Raw genomic sequence first — 24,800 nt, forward strand, 5'->3', positions numbered from 1 at the left:
CAGATCGTCCTCCTCGGGCTACCTTAGCGGTTCGTAGCAGACTCAAACCAACGTACAAGGAAGGCAAAAGTAGTTCAGGTTTGTGATTCGAACATGTCGTTTGACATAGGGCCGTATTACTTTTGAAAAGAATGATATCAATGCACCCTGTCATAACTGCTACAGCTAGCAATCATCGCGAAGAGTTGAGCACTGCGTGTGTAGAAAACGATGTATTTGCGCGAGAGCGCCATCTAGTGCTCAATGACGCTAGCTACTAATAGCCTAGAGCATCCGATCCTGGCTGGATTCGTGCTGTCTCTGTAGTCTAACGTTAGATCTCGGCAGAACACTTGTCTCTGGGGAAGCATTTTTCAGCTGTCTTCGCTCTGAGGTAGACACACACACATCAGTTCGGGCAACCTCAGAATTCGGAAGTTTTCCGATATCGGCAGTCCTGACCAAAGCCTGCCGTAGAGCGCGCTCAATACTTCCGAATTCGGAAGAGCAAGTGTCCGATGCAGTAGCGGCTGTCGGCAAGGCACACTTTCATATTGCTACACAGCACTCGTGCGAGGCAGGGAGACTGACGGCGCAAAGCAAGGAAAAATCTCGGAAATTCTTATCAAAATCAACATTTTTTTTTTCAAATTTTACACGCCTTGATGTGTGGATTGTGGAATATCTGTCAAACTTGTAGGGCGAGTTCCTTTGAAAGCAGTTTAGAATTGTGATTATGGGTGAGAGTGGTTAGTTAGGTAAGAAGAAGCTTGCCGTTGTTAGCTAATGCGTGCCGTTGTTAGCTAATGCGTGCCGAAAGCCGAAAAGCTACGAAAACTTCCGAATTCTGAAAACTTCCGAATTCTGAGGTTGCCCGAACTGACATGCATTTCTCAATTGATTCCTGTCAGCTTGCCATATTATTGCACATTGATTTTTAGCTCCTGGTCGTAATAATTCGTAATGTTGCCTTAAAGATTTGTGGCATTAGCTGGCTAACTGGAGTTTCCTGGTTTCAGGTTTTGCAGGTTGCATGCGCTTCGGTCGTCCATGAAGAGCAAGTTGTTATGAACGATGACATGAAACTCGTTTGCCGATACTGATTCACAATGTACATGTGCGGCGCTAGTGATAGAAGGAGTCTAGTGTACTTTCGCATCTCCTCGTCAAATGATCTGCACATACAGTACGCGCAATAGAAAACGCCCGACGAAAGTGCGTCCAAATTTCGTCCCAACGCTTTTTTCGTTGTTGATTTCGCCGGGGACGTTTTCAACGCTTTTTGCGTCCAGACTTCATGGACGGATTTTGGACGAATTCAACGAATTCAACGAAATCCCCGAACGCTTTTCCGAAGCTGTGGACGCATTCAACGCTTTCAGCGCTTTCAACGCTTTCAACGCTTTCAACCCTTTGTACACGCGATCACACACACAGCTACAGTGTATACAAAGTTAGCTCTAATCGCGAATTGCTAGCTCTTCTTTCGTCGAAGTTCTCTAGGTTTCCCGTCCATTTCTCTCATTTTCTCTCTTTTGCTTTCGTATCTTTGTATCCCTTTCTTTTCAGAGTACAATCATACTTTAGAGAGTATTTTTTTCTCATTTTTATTAAGTGATTACCGTGTTTGCCACAATTTGGGGTGAGTTTTTGTTCGAGTGTTTGTTGAGTTTTTCGATTGAACGATGTGTCGATTATCTTCGTGTGTGCGAGAATATCGTACCCACTCGTTTGTTTCCGTGTAAGTATTTTTACCGTAAAGTGTCTTCATCGTTCGTCATCACGCATCGGGTTTTCACCCTAGTTTTCCTCATCGTAGTTTTCCACATCCATTTTTTTTCCGGTGCAAGATACTCTGTGTATTTTCTGCTACGGTAAAATGCCATCGTCGATAGTTTTTGTGTATTCATCGTAGTTTTCCACCTCCATTTCATTTTTGTGTGCAAGATGTGTAGCTAGGTCTGCGATGTCTGAATCGTTTACAGATGTGTTTTGTGAGAGTATTAACCACGATGATTTTGAGGATTTTGAGGGTTTCGCGGTGGATGAGATCGACTGGAATGATAGTGATAATGATAATGAATCTACACTATCTAGTGGTGTTGATATAAGAGCTCTTATGATGATGCAATTTATTTCGTGTGACCGACCATCATGACGTTGGCGATGACGAGTACGAAACGAGTAGCCTATACATGTACAATGTAGGCCTGTAATGATCTTAGTTATAAGACGAGAGTGACACTGACGACATGGCCTGGCCCTGGGGGCTGTTTTAGTGTTGCTCGCTCGATCGTGCACTGGAGTGGTCTAGAGACCCGGGGCCTGTCTTATAAAGACTTGTGATAGAAATCAATCACAAGTTTCATGTGCGCTTCAATGCAAGTTGATTTGGGGACTTGTGATTGATTTGAAGGCTTTATAAGACGGGGCCCTGCATTTTATTTTTTCATTTAATTGTATCCTTTTGCTTGTTCACTCTGGTTTACTGCTACCAAAATTTATGTCTTTGAAAAAACTCAACCAGAAGCTAGACAATATGTTTGCATCAGGTCCAAGTCTGTAAATTGCGATGTTCCTACTCCTATCAAACTCGAAATCCCATTTTCTTTGCTCATTTTTCCACTGATAAATTATTTAGAACTGCATTTCTGATGAATTGCTTTTGTGTTATATCAAGAGCCTGCTGAGTAGGTGTTCCATTCTATCATTTCAGTTATCTTTCTATCACTTTCTTCTTTTGACCCTGGATGGAAAAAAAAACAACCCTATTTTGCCATGTAAAGACAGAACACATACCATCATGAAATATCATGACATTACTAAAGTAATAAAAGAAATAGGTAAGCGATGAAAATTCTTGTTTGTAAAATCATAAATCAAAGGTGATTTCATATGAACCAGCTCTTTGAAACGTATTTAATTTGCCTATTGATACTTGCTTTGCAAGTATACATTTTCTCTCCCATGGACTTTGTGTCCCCCTTTTTTTATGTGCTTTAATGATTATTATTCTAATTTGTTTTGTCAATATCATCATTATTGCTGTATCAATATTACCATACTTTGATATGGTTAATTGCATTTGTTGATTGACTCTAACTTTCATTTTGTTGCCTCCTCTTGGTACTTGTACAGATCCTTTCTAGGGCTTGCTGTTTGCTCACCCCCCCCCCCCTTTGCTGTTGCTATTTCACTCTTTACCTTTCTTTGTCTCTCTGTTGTTCCTTACCTTGTTTGATGTTGCCTCCATATTCATCCTTTTCCTTCAATGGTTGCCCCCTGGCCCTCACGACCATTAATAACCTTCCCCTGCCTTTTGTCTGCCCATCCTCCTGCTCTAATCCCCCTCCCTTTACCTGTTGGGCTCCTTGCCCATGACATCCTACCCTCTCCTTTTGTTTTCTTTGTTCCTTGTCCCTTGCCTGTTCCTGACTGTTCTTGTTGTGTGAAGTCGCTTTACATGTGTGTGGTTGCTTTTTCTGCCTATTTGCCATTTTGCTTCTGACGAAGATTCTGCTATGATCGAAAACTTAGGTCCCTTTTGACTCTATCTTAAAAACATTCATGTACACTCCCAAAACTTGCTGGGCTAGTAATGAAAACTTCCATTACTAGTATCTAGCAGGGGAGAGGGAATGCTTTCATTTTCTCAAGAGAGCTTTTGTGTGAGAGAATGCAAAACTTGATTGAGTGTTGCCAAGTTGTTTTCAAACTTCTTCATTTTATTTGATCTTAAGCATAATCACTTTCGTAAGTACATGTACAGTATTACGATTTCTTCTCCCCTGACTGTAATCGGAAAGTTTGCCATAACGACGATCGCTAATGTGTTTGGATGTGCCGATATGCGAAACACGTGGTTGAAAAGAATGCACCATGTGCTACTTACTGCCTTAAAGGTTACTGCAAGTTGAATGGATCGAATGCGCCATAGGCTTAGTTACGGTAAACAGTTTACGTTCGATGCGAATAATTATTACGTCTTTCAGGATCGAGGAATAATACACACAAAACATGCAAACAAACAAATCCACGAACGAGTGTTGATAACCAAAATTCATATGAAAAGTAATAGGCAGTTTTGATGAGCGTGAAATTTTATTGTCATGATTTTGCCGTTTAATCGGGTGGTGGCTGCATCACATAGGACATCTCAGTGAATTTGTCTAGGCATATGAGACTTTTCATATAAATCTGTGATTGCATTTTTGAGTGATTAATCAATTCCTTTTTACAGTTCGGGAACCAGAACATCAGAACATCTTTGCAATGATTCCTTTAACTCAACTCACCCGCGAGTTCTTCGATCGATATACTACACCAATGCGCGCATTCTTTCGTCTGGCACCTGGGGTCTGGCACGCACCTGGTTTTGTGGAAATTTCCACAAAGGGAGAGGGTGGGGTTTTTCCAATCCCAAGAGACCGCATTATACACAAGAAGACAATCTCGTCGCTTCTATCATTTTCCGTCACTCGTGTTTTCCCCTTATTCTTTGCTAATAATGAACATTTCGATTGAACTTAACGATGGTTGTTCACACGTGGTTCCTTTTGTTGTGAGGTGTAGGTATTTTCTTTTTTTATCATTCTTGGGAGGGGAAAGAAGAGTAAAAACTTAAGAGGGAAAACTTATTTAAATAAACGAAGGGCACGTACGCTCAGCATCCACAGCAAGCCGTCTTTTGTGACATCAGCATCGTTGATTATCATCACCTGCACTATCATCAGGCATCACTCGGATAATTTTGTCCTTTTTTTATGAACATTTAGAAACACGATCACCATCACTCGAGATAAACACGTAGCAGTGGCAGATCCAGAGGGGGCGCATGAGGCGCACGCCCCCTTTATTTATCGTGGAAAAAAAATAGAAGTGAAACCCGGAAGTGGCACCAAGAAATATTAGTTGCGCCCCTCCCCCCTCCTGTACAGAATTCCTGGATCCGCCCATGCCTGTACGAAAATAAATGTCAACAGACAAAGTATCAACAACCTCCCTGACAACCACATAAACATTACCACAGAGCACACCGAAGCGGCTGGCATCAAACACCCTTCGAAATACTGCAGCAAAGCGCGAAATCGCCGTTACGAAAATGCATGTACACAGTGCGAGGCAATTGAAAGATTACCTTTAAATATTTCAGAATATGAAAGGAACAAATAAAGTGATATGAAACGAAAGAAATCGTACACCAAACGAGAGGTATAACGACCTCCAATAGGCCCTTAGCCGCAGCGTATCAATAAACATGACGTATAAGCACACGGAATATGCGTGTTTCGGATTCCTCGATCCCTTCTATATTTCTTTCCAGAACTATTCCCAATGCCCGAATAAAATACATGTAATGACTAGTTTGTTACACTGATTTCTTCTTCTGAGGTAAGGAAGTTCGTTCATCCGAAAACAAAAGGATTGACACTCCGAAGGTTTGCTAATCGGGCAATGCCCCCCCCCCAAAAAAAAACAAAACAAAAAAAAAAACAGCCCACAAAATGCTCGTTAATCAAAACATTGGTTAATAATGTTAAAGACGATAATGATAATAACAAAAATAATGATAATAATAATAATAATAATAATAATAATAATGATAATAATAATAATATAACAATAGACAGAATTAAAACAATATATGGCCCCCTATAGCAATTACCCGCAGCATAATTACATTTTCGAATCAACAAACATGGATAGGCACAAGGAATATGCGTGTTTCGGATTCGAAATAACGCCGTAACCATCGGAATAGCGCACCCGTTTTCTTTTTCGGAATAATGAACACCACGGAAATGAATAAATGATTTCAAACTAAGAATCCATCGTAATTCTTGCCTTAAAGACTTTCCTCCCTTCTATATTTTATTCCTGAACTATTCCCAATGCCCGAATAAAATAATGACTAGTTTGTTACTCTGAAACATGGTGTTGTGAGTTAAGGAAGTTCGTTTATCCGAAAACGAAAGGATTGACACTCCGAAGGTTTGCTAATCGAGCAATGGGGGAAAAAATAATAGTAATACATTTTATTTTCACACTATACGAACATCTACAAGGTGTAGAGAATTTGCGTGTTACGGAACATTTTATCACTTTCGCATCAGCGAACTTTACGTGCATTGGGTACTACAAAAATGCCTCCCCCCCCCCCTAAAAAAAATGTATATATAATTACACCAACGCTTGAGCATAACAACAAACAAGCAATCAAACAAACAAATAAACAACTTAAGATTTAATCTCATAGCTGCTTTGAATATTTCACGTTCCGTCTGCATGTATACTTCTTTTCAGAATTATCTCTCGCTTCCCGCTTCACAACTAGGAAATAAACGATGTCAAACTACAAGTATATAAGAATTAAACTTATTGTCTTACTCTGAATATAAAATTCATTATTTCAAAAGTTCGTTTATCCTTGAATACAACAGGCTCGATACTACAGTACTCCGAAGGTTTGCTAATCCGACAATAACGCACCTATCCAATCACAAACATTCGTGCATTTTCGGATTATGAATCATAATTTGACTATCACATTTACGAACATCTATTTTTCGTGTAGGGAAGTCGCGTGTATCTGAATGTTTCATTTTCGTCCTAACGAACCTTATGGGTGCATGGGTACAACGAACATGAACCTCAACCCCCCCCCCCAAAAAAAAAAGAAAGAAAGAAAGAAAGAAAGAAAGAAAGAAAGAAAGAAAGAGCCAAGTCAAACTAAGAATCAGTCTGAATTAGTCGCTTTGAAAATTCCACGTACCGTCTGAATTATCTCTCTGTCCAATAAAGAAATAAACGATATCAAACTAAGAATTAAACTTATTGTCTTGTTTTGAATATTTTTTTTTTTTGCTTTTCTGGGGCCCGTTGCATAAAACTTACCATTGAATTTCAATAGTAACTACCGTCAGCATCAAGGATTATAAAATTTACCGCTGATTTGAAGACTTACCGCATAGAAAGGAGCGGTAAGTCCAGCGGTAAGGGTTTTATGCAACAGGGCCCTGATTCAATAAAAAACGGGCAGTGTAACGCGCAATTGCTGAAGAAAGAAAATATATTTAATGACCAAATAACGGCGAACAAATCCTTCTAATTTCTTTTTTCCTCTTTTTGGGGGTTAATTTTCTTTCTATACTCAAATGGATTTTACGTACACGCAATTTTAGTGAAACCATTTTCTTTTTGGTCGGCATTCTACGATAAGGTTCCTGTGGGTTCCTGTGGGTTCACCCTCGCCAAAATTGCGTGATTTCTCTTAAATACTATGAACCCGAATGATCTCTGATTGGTAATTTAGTCTATTTCATGATCAACAGTTGTTTATTTTCTGCTTGTAAAAAAAAACAACAACACGTGAACAACTACTAGTAGTAGGCCTACTTGTCATGTATCGTACATCTCTGTTTCGTTCAGCCGAGCGAGCGTGAGCTACAAAGCCATGCCATGGCAATGGCGACGCACATACGGCGCACTCGCCTTTCCCACACGTGCACATTCCCTGGTTACATGCAGCCCGCATACCACCATGTGATGTATCAGGTGACTTACTAAATGCAGTGAATAATCTGCTAACGGTGCCGTACTTACATCTAGGGTAAGGGAAACTAAAACTGTTACAAATTGCTTCAATGAAAACGGCATCGATGTATGTATACATGTTACCATTTTTAATAGTATTATGTGAATCAGGTGAATTCCACGCCTGTCTACTGTTCTCATTCCCGACCGCTGTGCTACTCTAGTACTTGTTGAGTCTAATCTAGCAGTGATTCTTCCCGGCTAGCGGCTGTGGATGTGGCCACTACACACACTCGTGTGTACTGTATTCCATGTGCGCCTTGGATCACGGACGCTTTTAACGAAATTTGGACGAAACTGCCGAGCTCCGAACACGCATTTTCCGAACGAGCAACGCATTTGCCGAACGAAATTGAGCGGGCGGTCGTGCGTGAAATGCGTCCACAAAGCGTCAGAATCGTTGCTACTGGATCGATAACGAAATTTCGTCCAAATTTCGTCCAGATTTCGTTGCTACTCGATCGATAACGAACTTTCGTTGGAAAACGAAATTGACGGAGGCGTTTCTTATTGCGCGTACTGTATGCACAATTTCACCCTAGTTAAATTTAGTAGGGCCTTCGCATTGCATGGGAGTCTTCAAAGTCGAATAGAAGTTAAGTTTTAACACTTTAACAAGTGCTGGAAAATCAGTTGAAAATCTGCATCACTTGAAATGCTGCTCTGTGCACAGCAGGCACAGTACGAATACGTTCAGTGCATGCAGTGAGGGTTGATGGTTTGATCTGAACTGACTGTAGCAATCACAGCGGCTTTTTCTATGGTGTCTTTGAAAAGCTATGAAAAATGTGTTTTTCCCTTTTCCTTGGCCATGCACTTGTGGTAGCGGGAATAGCTTTTTTAAAGATACAAAGCTGTGTTCTGCCTATGGCTTTGGCCAAATTATTTACGAGAAATAATCAAATTCATAATTATGCCACAAGACAGGCTTCTGCATACCACTTACCTCATGCAAGGACAACATTTACTTCCAAAACTTTAGTTTGTACTGGACCCAGATTCTGGAATTCTTTAGATCTGAGCATTACCTGTGCTGTCAGTATATCTGTCTTTAAGCCTAAAGTGAAGTTATACTTATTAAGTAATTACTCGGTTGACTCGTAAACTTACACTCTAAATTGCTGTGTTGCCATTTTTAATTTTAGCTATGGTATTCTAAGCAGTTCCTTATTTTGTTGCTGCGTAACTTTTGTTTAGAGAACTGCAGACTTTCTTTTGTCTTCTCAGTTGTAGCCAACCTATCTATTCCCCCCCCCCCCCTTGTTGTTTTGTGAATTACATAATTCATTTACTTGCTTTTGTTCCTTCTTTCTTTTGTCTCTATCTTTGTGTTTGTTGTCCCCGCCGAACAAGTTCGAGCAGGGGAATATGAAACGGGCTCCGTACGTGTGTGTGTCCATGTGTCCGTCTGTCCGTCTGTCTGTCCGTCTGTCCGTCCGTCTGTGCGTCCGTGTGTGATCAAAATGTTCAATTTGCTACTTCTCTGTCATTTATGAGCCAATTTTGATTCTGTTTGCTTTATATGATAGCACTACATGGGAGCTTTGAAACTTCTACACAGAATTTCAGTTGTGACCTTTGACCTTGACTTTTGACCTATATTGAACATTTTGCTTCAAAATGCTACTCCTTCGCCATTTCTAACCCGATTTCGATTCCGTTTGCTTTGTGTGATGGCACTAGGTGAGGGCTTCAAAACTTCTACACAGAATTTTGACCTTTGACTTCTTTGACCTTTGACCTTGATTTTTGACCTATATTGTACATTGGCTACAAAATGCTACTCCTTCGCCATTTCTAACCCGATTTCGATTCCGTTTGCTTTATGTGATGGCACTAGGTGAGGGCTTCAAAACTTTTACACAGAATTTTGACCTTTGACTTCTTTGAACTTTGACCTTGATTTTTGACCTATATTGTACATTTTGCTACAAAATGCTGCTCCTTCGCCATTTCTAACCAGATTTTGATTCTGTTTGCTTTATGTGATGGCACTAGGTGAGGGCTTCAAAACTTCTACACAGAATTTTGACCTTTGACTTCTTTGACCTTTGACCTTGATTTTTGACCTGTATTGTACATTTTGCTACAAAATGCTACTCCTTCGCCATTTCTAACCCAATTTCACTTCCGTTTGCTTCATGTGATGGCACTAGGTGAGGGCTTCAAAACTTGTACACAGAATTTTGACCTTTGACTTCTTTGACCTTTGACCTTGATTTTTTTACCTATATTGTACATTTTGCTACAAAATGCTACTCCTTCGCCATTTCTAACCCGATTTCGATTCTGTTTGCTTTATGTGATGGCACTAGGTGAGGGCTTCAAAACTTCTACACAAAATTTTGACCTTTGACCTTTGACCTTTGACCTTGATATTTTACCTATATTGTACATTTTGCTACTAAATGCTACTTCCGGCGGGGACATATATTACGCACCGCGTAATTTCTACTTTTCCTTGTTTTATGTTATGTCACTTTTGTAAATAGTTTTTTCTTTATCTTATACCCTCTTGTTATAGTTTTATTTTTTCTAGAAACTCTTGTATTTAATTAGTTGTTTATTACTCTTTTTAATCATGAGGACCCCTAATTTCACAAAGCTCTCCTTTTCTATAGGGTCTCCTCGTCTTTCTTCTTTTCTTAACTGCTTTAACCAGTGTATTCTATTATGTTTGTATGCTTGTATTCTCTTGTTAACTGACACATTCAATGTATATTACAGAGTTGTATATTGTAAGGAAGGAAGAAAGATGAATAAACTTGAAACTTGACACTTTCAATTTCCTATTCAATCTCACTTTATGCCTACAGCTGTAATTGTTCTTTGTTTCCTTCATGGGTTATCTTTCACTCCATCTACCTTTCCTCTTTTACTCTCCAATATCTTTTCCTGCATTTAGTTCTGATGTATTATTTTCGTCATTTTGTTTTTAACCTTAATAATTCAGTCTGTCCTTACTATTCATATTTGCTTTCATCCAGTATTGATTCATCTCTCATTCTATTTTTCTACCTAGTGCATTTTTTTTTCAATCTTTATTTCTCCATTGTCCTCGTCTTTTCTTTTCAAACATATCCATCTCTCCCTTACTTTCTTTCATAATACAACTTCTTTTCTTTCTTTCCTTCCATTATCTTTTGTTTTTATTTTAATTGTGCTTTCTATATTGTAAACCTTTTGTTTCATTTTTTATAGATTTCTTCTTCTTTCATTCATACACACAACACGAACAACAATCCCAAACCTCAATCAGTCACTATCGCGACTCAGTAGGCCTACAAGCTGAGAGAAAGGCGAGGAAAAAAGTTACCATTAATGATAACATATTTTTAAAGATACCATAGCAGAACTTGCTCTGATTTCTATGAGATTGCTACATTCAGACCAATCGCTGCGCTCATTGTTGTGCCATCTGCTTGCCTGTGCAACGCAGTTAAATTGCAGAGCGAACTACAGCTGTAGCTGCGCACTGCAGTCGATATATTCCAACAAGTGTAAGAGTGTCAAAATGGTGAAAATTCCATTTCTACTGGACTTGCATCTCACTCAGATGCAAATATTTGTGGTTGATGGATATTAAGAGTGAGTTTGTGCAAGTTTGGAGATTAATTGACGACGAGGTGCGAAAGTACACTAGTGCCACAATGTACATGTATCCGACATCTGAATTGGTTCAGATATGTATTGGATATAAGCTATTGTGTGTTTCCTGTGATTTTGGTGCAATTTGGTTTTGTGGAATTTGAGACATACATACATGGGTACAAAAGTACATCGTACATGAGTGCCAAAAAATCTATTACTAAGAATCTATGACTTCAGTAAGTGGCTGATTCAGGGACTCGTGGAAGATTCATAAGGAGCCTCCACTGTGAAGCCTCCACTTCAAGCTTCTTAAAGTTTCTTTTAGTTTGAATGGCTTTATTGTGTTGGGAGATGAATGGTGAGAAGAAAAATTGTTTCACTTAGTGTAGAGTCTATAGTTCAACATACTGTGTGTACCGTATTGGGCCATTATTATATATAATTTGAAAGGAAAGAAGTTTCCATAAATCACCAAAGCATTTCTTGTTTGTTTGCTTGTTTGTTTAATTGTTTGTTTTTGCAATCATTGAACCATGAATTGTGTCAATAAGAGCATTAGGAGGGAAATGATGTCAAAAAGTATCATAGATTCAGTGTGTAACGTTTTCATTTTCTAGAAATCAAGCTTGGTTTGCCCCTAGTGCACATGTTAGTAGTCATTGTCTAGAATGAGTGACGGGACCAATGTTTCCACTTTTCCAACAGTACCAAGATCTGATAAAGTTGTTTTGATTTTCCTTGATACTTTAATGTAGTCAACCGCAGGCCACCACTTACACTGCGCAGCATGCATCCGCTGCTCAAGGAACAACACAGCTCTTTCCTGCCCAAGCTACCCACCAAACTGTGTATGCATCGTCAGCAACGCCTCGGCAGACTCAAACAGCCTCATATGAGACTGGATATGCAACAGCTCACCAGGCAGGAGGCTATGGCTATAGGTAGGCAATCAGCTCATGTAAACACAGTATTGGAATCTAAAGTGGAGATGCAGTCTTAACACTGTAGAAATTGTCATTGCCATCAAATGTGACTCTTACATTTAAGAGAGCAAAAGTGTTTTGTGATGTAATAAATACCAACTTTTCCTTTCGAACTATTAATCTGCGTGCAGCTCCCATCACCAAGATCTATCCTCTTCGCAAAACAAGTTATATCCATGTGTAGCATTCAAGAGAAGAGTGAATGTAGACAGTGACGCTAATCCTACTCTCATGAACCCTCCGTTTATGCCATAGCACTCCCCAGCGACAAGACCCTTCTCCGGCCCGCCAGACCACCCAGACCTACCAGGAGAGCAGCTACGGCTTTGAGCCCTCTCCCAGTTCTGGGGCCTTCCAGAAGCAGACCTACTACCAGCCCCAGACCCATCAGCACTCGGGCAACGATTCCTACTTCTCCCAGACTCGCAAACTTGCTGGTAACTTTGGTTGCTTGTATACATGTCTTTGCTAATTGTTGGTTCTGGGAAACACAGTGAGTTGAGTTGCTTGTTCAAGTCCATTCATGATGATTTCATTTTTGGCCATGATTGTTGAAAAAAAAGTAATAATAATAATAAAAATGAAAACACCCTAATAATATTTTGGATGAAAATTGAAATGTCTTTATTAACAGTGATTTCAGAAGATGTGGACCATGGTTATGTGTTGATTATCAGCTTCTGCGCTTCTATGCTGTCTATTTATTAAGAATTATGCCGCCCCCCCCCCCCATCCCCTTGAAAAAATGACTACATCAATTTGAAAATTATCCATATTTTTCCCCTTTGTAACTTCTGTTTATCTCTTCTCCATGTGCGCAGGTGGCAAAACCAACTCGGTTTACACCTCAGGCAGTGCTTCAGGATATGGGGGTGGGCACCAGTCAATGAGCCAGAAGCAGTCCCAACCAAAGATTGCTCCTGTCGTCACCTATGCCTACGCTGCCCAGACCACTGCACCTACCTACGCTACAACATCATCATCCTCTTATTCTGGTCAATCTAAATACAGCGGTGAGATGATTGTTCAAGTTGTCATGCTATGAAAGTTGTACTGTAGTACTGTAAAAGTGGTCTCATTCGCGTACAGATACTTTCGCGGTTTCCATCGGTGCCGACTTTTTCGCGTGTGTTTAAATTCGCAGTCGGCAAAATCTGTGAATTCACAGTTGGCAAAAAACTGTTTTATTTTGCACATGAAAACCCAAACTATAATCCAATTATTCTTCTTATGTATTTAGAAATTAAAATTAAATGCAGGCTTACCTGAAATCCTGTCTCTCAAGTACTTTATAACATGCTTGTACCTACATTGTGCGGTACCGCTTTGTATGTGTTGACCATCAATACACTCAATGCGCGGAATCTTTGTGTGTGCATGTGCGCAATAGCGGCGAGTTCAAAGCATTTCCTTGCATGGTTAATTTTGCGCGACTTTTCAAAACATTTTTGCGTGATGTTAAATTCGCGGTTCAACCTCAAAGCGCGAAAATAAAACCACCGCGAAAGAAACCACTTTTACCGTAATAGGCTACAAGTTTTGAATTAAGACTTACTGCAATCATATGTGATATTATCAGCAGAGTGAACTCTGCATGTCTACGAATAGATGCTTTCACTTTCAAACACATACAATACAACACAACACTATGCCTGAGTTAGCTGTGTTGTGTTTGTAAAGATTTGCACGCTGCACCGAGACCATGCATCAGACTATGATTGTATGGACTCCTATCTGTGTGCCAGAGAAACTGATCGAGCTTGGAGAATTAGGGAGTCATGGCTTTATAAGCAGTGCCTGGACTCTCACCTGCCTCCTGGACATTACCTCCTAATAGAGGCCATTTTTTGTAAAGCTTCTTGAAATGTTCGGCCAAAAATTTGTAGTGAAGCATATGAATTTAGAGTAAAAGTTCACTGTAGGTGAAGTAATTTGAACTGTTATAGAATATCCAAGGTAAGGCAAGTAAAGAATGCAGACATTTGTGCATGTACGTTCAGCATGAATTTGTGTTGGGATTTTATTATAAGTGCTATGGTTGAACAGAGAGCATTGCTTGTTCTGTTTTGTCAGTTCTTGACATCCAAGTACATATGTAATGATACAAGGAGATTTCTTCATCTCATCATGCCTTCGTTCTCATACGCTAAATGTCTCTTAGGCTTTATATAACCTTGGGTATGTGGATAAACCAATGATATTCCTAAATGATATGTTTGCGGTGAAAATGAGTGGAACTAATGCCGGTTTCACTCTAAGTGACATCCGTGATGTCAGTGGATATTGGTGATGAAATTGGGTCTTGTTTGTGACACTTGGTTTAAAGTCTGTACAATGTATGTCATGAAAATTGACCAAGGATACTGTGTAAAGGGTCATCCAACTTCTCCTTTCATGCCATTCCATCATCAATACCCCTCTCATTCTGTGACAGGCGGTGGTGGAGGAGGCAGCAGTAGCGGGGGTAGCAACCAGTACTCCAGCTACGATGCAGCCATCTACTCTGCGGCTACCTCCTACTACCAGCAGCAGCAGACGGCCAAAATGGGCAACCAGTGGGGCCAGGGCTACAAGGGGGGCATGAAGAAGACCCAGCCCCCGTTCCAGGCCAACAAGGGCAAGGAGAAGCCTCCACCCAAGCCCACCCAGCTCCACTACTGTGATGTCTGCAAGATCAGCTGTGCAGGGCCCAGGGTGAGAAAGTCGTCATGCAAGAATTTAAGCATTTCAATTTATGCAAGACTGACATGTATGTTGCCATCCTGCAATAATAGGAATAGACTAGAACCTGTCTTTAAGCTAAGATGGTCTGTGGTGATTATATACAGCAAACAAGGTAGAAATAAGTAAATAGTTACTTCCATTCAAGGTCACAGGTTGAGGTCAGAGGTAATGAACAAATGTCACTGTACTTTTGTCCTTTTCCTTTCAATAGGTTCAAATCCTGTAGACAACACCGAAAATCAAATAAAATCAAATTGCACTTTACTCTAAATTTGTTCTGCAAGGCTTGCTCAATGAGAAGTCTTGCCATTACTGAGGTGTTTATTTGTACATGCTGTAAAACGTATGTAGCAAGTTAGTTTATCCTGCAAACTTGCTACAATCTTGATATTCCTGTTGTCAAAGGTTGTCTTCCCGTTTGCAGAAAGTAAGATATCCCCAATGCCTACTGGATTTTTCTGCCTTGCATGATTACCTTGCTTGGTAGAAAGGTCTACAGGTACACAGTGTTAATTTGTGGAATCATTCATCCATTTGTTCCCCCTCATGTAAATCACATCATATGGGTTTATGCTTCTTTGTTTGCTGAAGAAGACATTGATGCTAAACCAGTAAAATTAGTATTACACAGTATGCTTTCCACCCCCCCCCCCTCTTGATTACAGTACAACATTCTCCGTCCTGTATGAATTTTGTTTTGAAGTCGAATGTTGGGTACGTAGTTTCCTCTCATGAAGGTGGTGTTTCTGATGATAGATACTGTAAAACATGATATATTCGCGGCATGAATTTTTCGCGAATTGGAGCCGATGGACTTTTTTGCGGCATGAAATTTTCGCGAACTGCCACTGGCATTCAATGCATATAGTGTAGACAAGAACTTTCGCGTGCATTTTAATTTCGCGAATCTTGGCGCTCGCTAAATTTGCAAAATTAAAATGCACGCGAAAATTCCTCGTTTTACACTAATTATTCAAATGAAGCATTGTGCATCACTATTATCACTGTCATTATCCTTTTGGACAGACTTACAAGGAACATCTAGAAGGGCAGAAACACAAGAAGAAGGAGGCAGCAAGTAAGAGCGGAACAAGCGTCAACCTGCCAAGCAGTAGGTCTGGGGTTCAAGCCTACCGCTGTGAACTCTGCGACGTGTCATGCACTGGGCTGGATGCCTACAATGCCCACATCAGGGGAGCCAAACATCAAAAGGTGAGACATTTTTCTTCTTGCATCTTCTAAGATAATATGGATGAATGAAAAAGGTACTGTTATAGTAAGACTAACATTAATATTTGTAGATTATTCAATATTGATACTGCTCTTCCAGAGGGCCTTATCATTTCTATTCAATAATGATAGTCTGTAAAGTGCATTGCGATGCTTAACAAGTGAAATGTGCTATATAAAAACCAGCTATTATCATTATTATTATCCAGCATTGCTGGATAACCCACTTTTACACCTGGGTCAAGGTCACTGCGAGTTGCACATGTTGTCCAAAGATATTTGCACCAAGGAGGATACAAACTCTTAATCTTTTCTTTCTGTGTTACTTCTCTTCTCTGTCATGTGCTGTCGTGCAACGCTGGTGATGTCAGTAATGTGTAGTAGCGTTGAGATCTCCGTTTTTTGTTCTGGTATCACTAGAAAATTCTGGAAGGCAAGAAGAAAATGAACACACGTTTGAAAATAATATTACTGTAAAAGTGGAAAAATTTGTGGTGTTGAAATTTTTGTGCAATAAAAGCACATGAATATTTTTGCCTGCCATATGTTCCAGTAGTTAAGGTCTTGATTCTGCGGAATTGAAACACGCAAAACTCTCCGTACCTGGCTGAGTGCGAAAAATTAGTCTCGCGAAAATATCCACTTTTACAGTACAATGATACAGGGCTCCATTACTTGGTAAATAGGGGAGAAGTGCATTTTCACGTGTGATGACTCTCCATGGTGCCTATATTGATTCAGGTGCTGAAGTTACACACCAAACTGGGCAAGCCCATCCCGTCCGCAGAGCCTGTGAAGATTGGTAACCAGGCAACTGCGGCTGCCGCTGCCACTGGTAATGGGAAGGCCACTGCTGCTGCAGGCAAGGGGGCAGCCAAGGCTGCTCAACCTGTCAAGAAGATGGTCACTCCCAAGATTACATTTGTTGGTGAGAAGAACGTGTGTTGTCATAACTTGTTGCTTCTTTAGCCTTCTTGTCCGTATCAGAAGTCCAACCAAGTGATACCTTAAACTATTTTAATTTGTATGATTTACAGTAGAGCCAATAGTTGAGTGTGCTAGGCAAATTTTTGCACAAGTTCATTCTATATGGTGGCCTTTTATTGATGGCAAGGGTCCAAGACATGTGCAAGAGTCTATTGAGATCAACACATTTCATGTACAGTGTACTTCCGTTGTAACGAACATGGTTATAACAAATTTCCATTTTCAACGAAGTAAAAATTCGGGCTGCAACGTTATCCACTCTGCACTTTTTTATTGTTTATTTGTTCGGTTATAACGAAATTTCGATATAACGAAAGAAAATTGCCGGTCCCAAGGACGTCGTCATAATGGGAGTCCACTGTATCTGTAGAGTATTGTTGATTGAAGTTTGGTTTTAAGTGTTTTGTGTATTTTGTGGTCATACCTAAGAGGCCTATGCTGTCCACTTCAAAAGTTTGTTTCTGTAACATGGTTGAAATCATGTTCAGGATATAAAATTTTTGTGCAAATTTTGCTAAAGTTAAAAAATAAGAACATGAACATGTCAATTAGAATTTTATCAAAGTGCTACCAAATAACAACTTCTTTCAGTACCAGTCAGATGGCTAATAAAGGACTAAGGTGGCACCTAGAACCGCTTTTTTTCTGGCATATTTGTTCATGTTTTGTCCTGCAGGTGGTAGTAAATTGACGACCACTGGAGCCGTTGAGACTGAGAAGAAGACGGACACCAAGGCAGGCTCTACCGCCAGCAAAGCTCCAGCAGCTGCTGCCACTCCCGCTCAGAATGAAGGTGCAAAGTGCTTGAATTTTGTTACTCTAAAACATATTTTCGCTGCATGAAATTTTTTTGCGAATTGGAGCCGACAGCCTTATTTGGGTCATGAAATTTTCTCGAGTTGCCTTTTACATTCAGTGCGTATAGTGTGGACAAGAACTTTCACATGAATTTTAATTTCGAGAATCTTGGCTCTCGCGAAATTAAAATGCAAGTGAACATTCCTTGTTTTACAGTATATGTACAGAAAGAAACAGCTAGTTAACTCAATTTTGAAAACTCTGCACTGTCATTTTAAGGAGAGATGTATGTTTTCAAAGCGATAGAGAATTACCCAATTCACTGTGATTATGGAAGCACTTTTGGCTCACTTCGCTTGTAGACTTCTTGAGCATGCATCATAGCACAGTGTGTTTTCTGTCCTGTGACTTCTTCATAAGTGAATTTTACCTCCACAAGATAATTGATTCTTCCATTGCCACATGTTGGATGCAAAGTGTGTTTATTCGGTATACAACTTAAAAAATAATGAGACCTACAATTAAACAAACTTACATGCAAGCATGCAATCATATCACACCCTGGTCTGTAATACAATTTTGGTACTTGCATAGTGCTCTCACAACGAGTGAACATGTATCACAGTGCTTTACACAATGGTATCATTCTTAAATTAGGGGAGGGTGGGGAATAAGAATTAAAAGTACAATATATATGTTATGATTGATCTTATCTTTTGATACTGCCTTACTGTCCCTTAGTAGCTTTGTCGTCTTTGGGTGAACAGTTGCAAGGACTCGTCTGAAAATGTACCCTTCATGTAAGGCATGAAGAAGCAGTCAGCAGAATCTAATCTAGTGTCGTATGAGGGTGCTGAAAACTGGAACCATGTCGGTCTAAATGCTGTTGGCAATGAATGAAATCATGATTGCTGTTTCCCCCCTTGGCTGCTCACAGACAAGGACGATCCCATGGAGGTGGAGAAGGACATCCAGCCAGTGGGCGAGGACTACATCGAGGAGCTGAAGAATGACGACGGCAAACTGGTCAGCTTCAACTGCAAGCTGTGCGAGTGCCAGTTCAACGACCCCAACGCCAAGGAGATGCACATGAAGGGACGCAGGCATCGACTCCAGTACAAGGTAAGTTAGAGAGCGGTAACATCTCTCTCTTTCTGCATGCCTCGTGCACACAGAAACCAGTCAAATTGGGATGCTAAAATGTAAGGCTTACTAATGGAACTCTTTGCCAGCATCTATGATGGCAGTGCTTCATTCAAGATAGGTACCTAAAATATTACCTATATTGCTGTTGTAATGGCCCTTTCACTCTAGGAAGATCAAGCGTACTAAAGACTTCACTGTTTTGGCATCATTGAGACTTGCTCCAATCTGATGTTATCGTCGTCGGCAATCGTTTTCCCATTGCAGATAGTGAGATATCCTCATTACATTTGGGCTCTTCTGCTTGGTGGGGACAGATACATAATTATTCATTGTTAGTTTTAAAGGTCCTGTTTACCTTTGGGAGCAGTGATTTGAATAATTTTCAAGATATCACATTTGATACATATGTTTATGTCTGTTGCATCACAAAACATCCTATCATATAAAATTTTTGCAATAAAGCCCGAAATATAAGGAGATATGTATTTTTGTCAATAATCCATAACTGTAGACGGTTTAGTCTGGAAACATTTTCATTTTTCCAGTATCTCATCAGTGGTTTGACTGTAAATGGATTAAGTACTCAATTACTACAAAGAACTCTCAGCAGAAGATGACAAAAGCATGAAAGTCAGTGATTACGAGTACGCAGCGAGATGATGTTTAATGGTTGTTTGTCATGTCACCGAGCAGAAAAAGGTGGATCCCAGCTACCCGGTGGACATCAAGCCCTCTGCCCGCTCCCGCAAACTTCAAGAGGACAAGCTGAGGCGGCAGATGGCCAAGGAAGAGTTCATGAGGCAGAGGCAGGAGGAGTTCCAGTGGAGAGAGGAAATGAGGTGAGAAGCAAGGAAGAGGGATGGGGTGCAAGTTCTGATGTATCATTTTACTTTCACCTGTCTTCACATATGTGACTGTGCATCACAAAACCAACAAAAAGTCACACACCCTGATTTTACGTGAGGACTCAACATATGTGAAACGGGTCAGCCTAGTCGATCTTGAGGTTTTCAAGTGTTTTCTGAAAGAGCAATCCTTCTACATAGTTCTGAAGTTTGGGATTGTAAAACGAATGGGAAATTTTTTTTAGCAGTTTTTCTAGAACACTTTTTTTCTTAGAGAAGAGTGATTACATATGTCATAGAGGTCCCCTTTTATTTCTTGAAAATCTTTTATACACTCTTCACTTGAAACTCTAATACCAAGTGAAAGAATGATGGTAAAGCTTTAAAAGTTGGTAGTAATAGTGGATAGAATGTGTTGATAGAGCATGCTCAATTTCAGCTTAATCTGATAATCCCTTCTTTGTTGTTGCTGTGGTGTTTTACATCCTGTTTTTTTGGTTCCATTCATTGAACAGCTAGCACAGCTTGGTGGATTAAGCACTTAAATAGACCCTATACTTCACAGCCTCTTTTATCAGTACACACTTTTCCAGAGTGTGGCTTTCTTCCTAATATCTAGATAGGTTAGGAGAGTCCATTTGAGTTGAGTTACACATCATTTTAAAGCTTAAAGTCTGCTCTTTCAGAACCTGTCCTTAACTGAAAATCTGTGTCTGGTGATTTTTTGTTGGTTTTGTGTTGCAGGGTCACATATTCTTTCTTGCTCATCTTTGAAGCGACAACTTCTTTGTTTTGCTTTTATTTGTCCATTGATCTTTTCATAGTTGGGACATGCATTCTCTAAACAGGTGTCATTGCTAACAATATGGTGCAAGCATCCTCATGAACTTATGATGAGGAACTTTATGTATGATTCTGTGATAACCTGACATTTATTTTACGTAGAGCTATTTCAATTTTTATTAATTCCCTTGTGTTTGAGGAGAGTTCTGTAATGATACGCACTGACAGAACTGCTGAATTTGCATGCCTTGATCTGCAGAAGTTTGTAAATTAATCACAAGTATCAATTGCCTTCTTGTGATTAGACTTTGGATCAAGTAGTTCAAGTAGGTCAAGTAGTTAGCCTCGGATCAAGGAATGTGTTGTTCATGTTATTTGACCCAGTACATTTCTTGCCCATTGACTCTGCAAACTTGCTACAATCGTGATGCCTCCATCGTTACAGATTGTCTTCCCGTTTGCACAAAGTAACATATCCCCAATGCCTTCTGAATGTTTTTGCCTTGCTCAGCTATCATGCTTGGTGGAAACTTCGTCAGGTACAGCAAAAAATGTAAAGCATTCATTTAAGTCTGAGCCATTTAGTATTGGTGAAGTATGTTGTGTTTAGGGCTTGTCAGTCTAAGAATGCAGAGTTACATGCTTGTGGTATCTCACTAAAAGTTTTGATTTTAAAAAGATGAACTAAGTAGTATACTTGTAACCATATGATCGCTGTGTTTGCTGTCAGTATTTTTGTTCCAGGTGATAAGCTCATGAGCTTATAAGTCTACATCTGTTACCAATATTGCCAAATTGAGTTCAGACATTAACAGTAAGAGCTTTACCAATCAGTTCACCTTGACATGTTAAGATACATCATCTCTTCAGCCAATGAAAGAGCCATCTCATGTTAATTTCCTGTCTGTTCGCATTTGTTATCCTTGTGTAGGCGTTATGAGGAGGACTTGTACTGGCGTCGCATGGAAGAGGAGCGCTACTGGGAAGAGCGCAGGCGATTTGAAAAGGAGATGGAGTACTTTGAGTGGCAGCGTCGTCGTGGCGTCCACCTGCCCCGCCCCTTGCCACCCAAACCGCCCATCCCTGCAGAGGCGTCCGCCATGCAGGTGAAGCGCGCGGAGACAGAGATCGACCGCCACGTCATGGCAAAGCACGGTGCCATCTACCCGACAGAGCAAGAGGTATGCTGAGAGACCAATGAGGGAAAAGGTTCACTCCAAGCAAGATTCATTATGGTGTTATCGGGATCAGAGAATACTGGAATATGCATATGCTTCAAGACGTTTTGTATGCAATAGATTACAACAATGTTGGGTTACGCTTCGAACACCCGACGGTGTGTGGTAAGCCCTAAGTGGGCAATGCTCTGTCAGAATGATATTTGGTTACTTGAGGATGAGAAGTTACATCATGACACTCACATTGCACAGTTTACTCATATATTTACTGTACCACATGTTTTTTGGAAGAAATCACTCTTGAGTGATCCTGGAGGGGAAAAGAGCATGATGCATGAATCCTGTCAGGACCACAACTTCACACAACATCATTGACAAATGGTGCTGTATAGCTGTTAGTTGTATGAACAGTTAATGTCAGTCATAGGCCTACATCCTATCTTTAGGTGACAGAATGATTTTCTAAAGCATAGTCCTTTGGACTAAAGGGGGCTGGTAAACTCTGGAGATTTAGGGTGCAAACTTGCTACAATCTTGATGTGACCATCATCAAAGGTTGTCTTCCCGTTTGCAAAGAGTAAGATATCCCCAATGCCTTTGGGTCTTTCTGCCTTACAGTCTTTCTTTTGTTTGGTAGAAACTTCCATAGGTACATGTGTAATTTGTATGTACATCTCTGTGTCCACCATCCACATTTGCCAAGCCCTCCTGCATGCTTCTCTCAACCTTATGTGCCTATAAGCATTATTATCTTGCCAAGTTTTTCCATCCCCATTCAGTAATCGAATCGACAGCACTCGAAATACCCACCAACCATCAGCAATTTGCTGCCATGTCCTTCTCACCAGCCGGAATGCCCTTATCAAAATCAAACCGTTCACGGCCACAATATTTTGTTACTCACTTGTGCCCCTTTGAGTGGATTTGTGTCCCCTCAAAAGAGTGCCTTTGACCCAAATTTGATGAAATCCAAGGCCTGCATCGAAACTTGACTCAATTCAACAAGAAGGTCAAGGAGACACAGTTGAAATTGAAGTTAAGTAATCTCTAACCATTGATATTCAGTGCCCAGACATCTGTGCCAACCAACAAACAAAAGCACTCCAGCGTGCGTGCCATTTGGCAAACGAAGTGCAGTTGAGGTTAAACACCTTGTGAATAGGATGACTTGTTTATTGCTTGCGTAGCACATCATGGATGGGAAAGATACGCTGTTTGAATTTCATCTATGTGAAGTGTTACTAGGTAGGTGACTCAAACAGTATCAGATTTTATAGATCTTGTGATAAGGATGAAATGTTGTGACTCTGATTGAGGAGACTTTTGGAGGACAGGTTGCTATAAACTCACTTTTAGGCAAGTAAAAAGGACAGGGGCTTTTCTGTTTAAAGTGCAGAACCCTTTACAAGGAAGGACCTCTTTATGAATAGATCAACTAGCTAACTACTGCACGAACGGATTGACTTTGCTTTCAGTGTTGGGTCAAACGAAAGGGATGAAAACAGTCATACCCTCACTTTTCTCTTCTTTATGCCACAGCTTCAGCTGGTGCAGAACATGGTGTCCCAGCTGGAAAAATCTCTCAAGGGTGTATCAGATCACATCGCTGAGGAGGACAACCCCAAGGCCAAGGAGCCAGCCAAGCCCGAACCAGCCAAGGAGCCTGCAAAGGAGGCAAGCCCAGAAGCAGCCAAGGACGGGGCCAAGGAGGCAGGAGCTGCCGACGTTAAAGATGAGTAAGTTGCCCTGATACTGCTTGCTATTTGTTCCTCGGCTCAAGAGAAATTGGTTATTTTCAAACATGCCTCTTTGTTATGCTTGGAGAGTAATTGCGTGAAGTACACTTTCTCTTCTCACATGATAGTATGCGAAGCTGTAATGCAGAGATCTAAATATTGCACTGAAGCACAGTTGGACTTGAGGTCAGAGTTCATGTATCTAATGCCGTAAATGCTGTAGACTATGATTTGCTGAGTTTCTTCCTGTACTTTGTGTATCCCATTTTTCAAATGATCCATACATGCACATAGAAGCCCAAACTGGAGGAATCTATGTTGGCATTCAGGGGTCTGAACTCTGTTAAGTTGAAAACTAACTTCATGGCCTGCACACTGCACCGAGACCACACATCAGACTATGATTGTGTGGACTCCTATCTGTGTGCCAGAGAAACTGATCGTGCTTGGAGACTTAGGGAGTCATGGCTTTATAAACAGTGCCTGGACTCTCACCTGCCTCCCAGACATTCACTCTTTGAGAATTTGTTTGACAAACCCAATGTTCTGAGTAGGTCTTGGTAGTATTTGTAAGCTGTTTACTTTATCAAAATGTAACTGAAGGGCTATGTGCATGTATGGTACATGTAGTGTTTGCTTGAAAAACAGAGACATCCTTATAGACTGCTATAGTTGCTGTATGATATTTCATAGTGGGTGGCATCTTATAAGTGCTTCTGAGATTTTGCATGTCTGCTGTTCACAGACCTAATCATCAGGAAAGTATGGTTAGTCTGTGTTCATTTGGCATAAAATTTTGGAGTCACTATCTTCACCTGTTGCCCTCTCCTTGCTCTGTGTCTGTCGCAGGTTGAAGGAACTTGGACCTCCTCGCATGTTGAAGGGAGTGCTGCGTATCGGTGTCCTAGCCAAGGGATTGCTGCTGAAGAACGCCCTCAACATGGGCATCGTGGTGCTGTGTAATGAGAAGCCGACACGCACACTTCTGGAGCGCATCGCCAATCTTCTCCCCAAGCAGCTTCAGGTAACACAATTCATTTCAGATTCAAAAGGTCACATGATGCTTAAAGGTCGCCATAATTTTGAGAGAGTTTTTCTGTGGCTGTGCCGACTGTCCAGTAGGTTGACTGTGCTGTTGCATGGTGTTAACAGCAAACTGAGTGAGCTTGTCTAGAATGCCTTAGCAATTAGCAACACACATTTCTGTATTTCTGCCATTTTTCCATG

General features: G+C 40.5%; 1 protein-coding gene across 1 annotated transcript in view; it reads left to right on the forward strand.

Annotated features, from left to right (window-relative positions):
* LOC139732334 (zinc finger RNA-binding protein-like) overlaps positions 1–24,800 on the forward strand; it is a 38,757-nt gene that overhangs the window by 971 nt on the left and 12,986 nt on the right. The window contains exons 2-13 of the mRNA XM_071643201.1: positions 11,919–12,104; positions 12,402–12,583; positions 12,968–13,159; positions 14,581–14,840; positions 15,897–16,082; positions 16,842–17,028; positions 17,764–17,880; positions 18,823–19,007; positions 19,725–19,870; positions 21,591–21,840; positions 23,377–23,573; positions 24,423–24,597. Of these exons, the coding sequence (XP_071499302.1) occupies positions 11,919–12,104; positions 12,402–12,583; positions 12,968–13,159; positions 14,581–14,840; positions 15,897–16,082; positions 16,842–17,028; positions 17,764–17,880; positions 18,823–19,007; positions 19,725–19,870; positions 21,591–21,840; positions 23,377–23,573; positions 24,423–24,597 (2,263 nt within the window). The remainder of the gene's footprint in view (positions 1–11,918; positions 12,105–12,401; positions 12,584–12,967; positions 13,160–14,580; positions 14,841–15,896; positions 16,083–16,841; positions 17,029–17,763; positions 17,881–18,822; positions 19,008–19,724; positions 19,871–21,590; positions 21,841–23,376; positions 23,574–24,422; positions 24,598–24,800) is intronic.

Source organism: Diadema antillarum, unplaced genomic scaffold (assembly GCF_040938485.1).
Source record: "Diadema antillarum isolate AM-2024a unplaced genomic scaffold, OU_Dant_1.0 seq00000413_RagTag, whole genome shotgun sequence".
Taxonomy (NCBI): Eukaryota; Metazoa; Echinodermata; class Echinoidea; order Diadematoida; family Diadematidae; genus Diadema; species Diadema antillarum.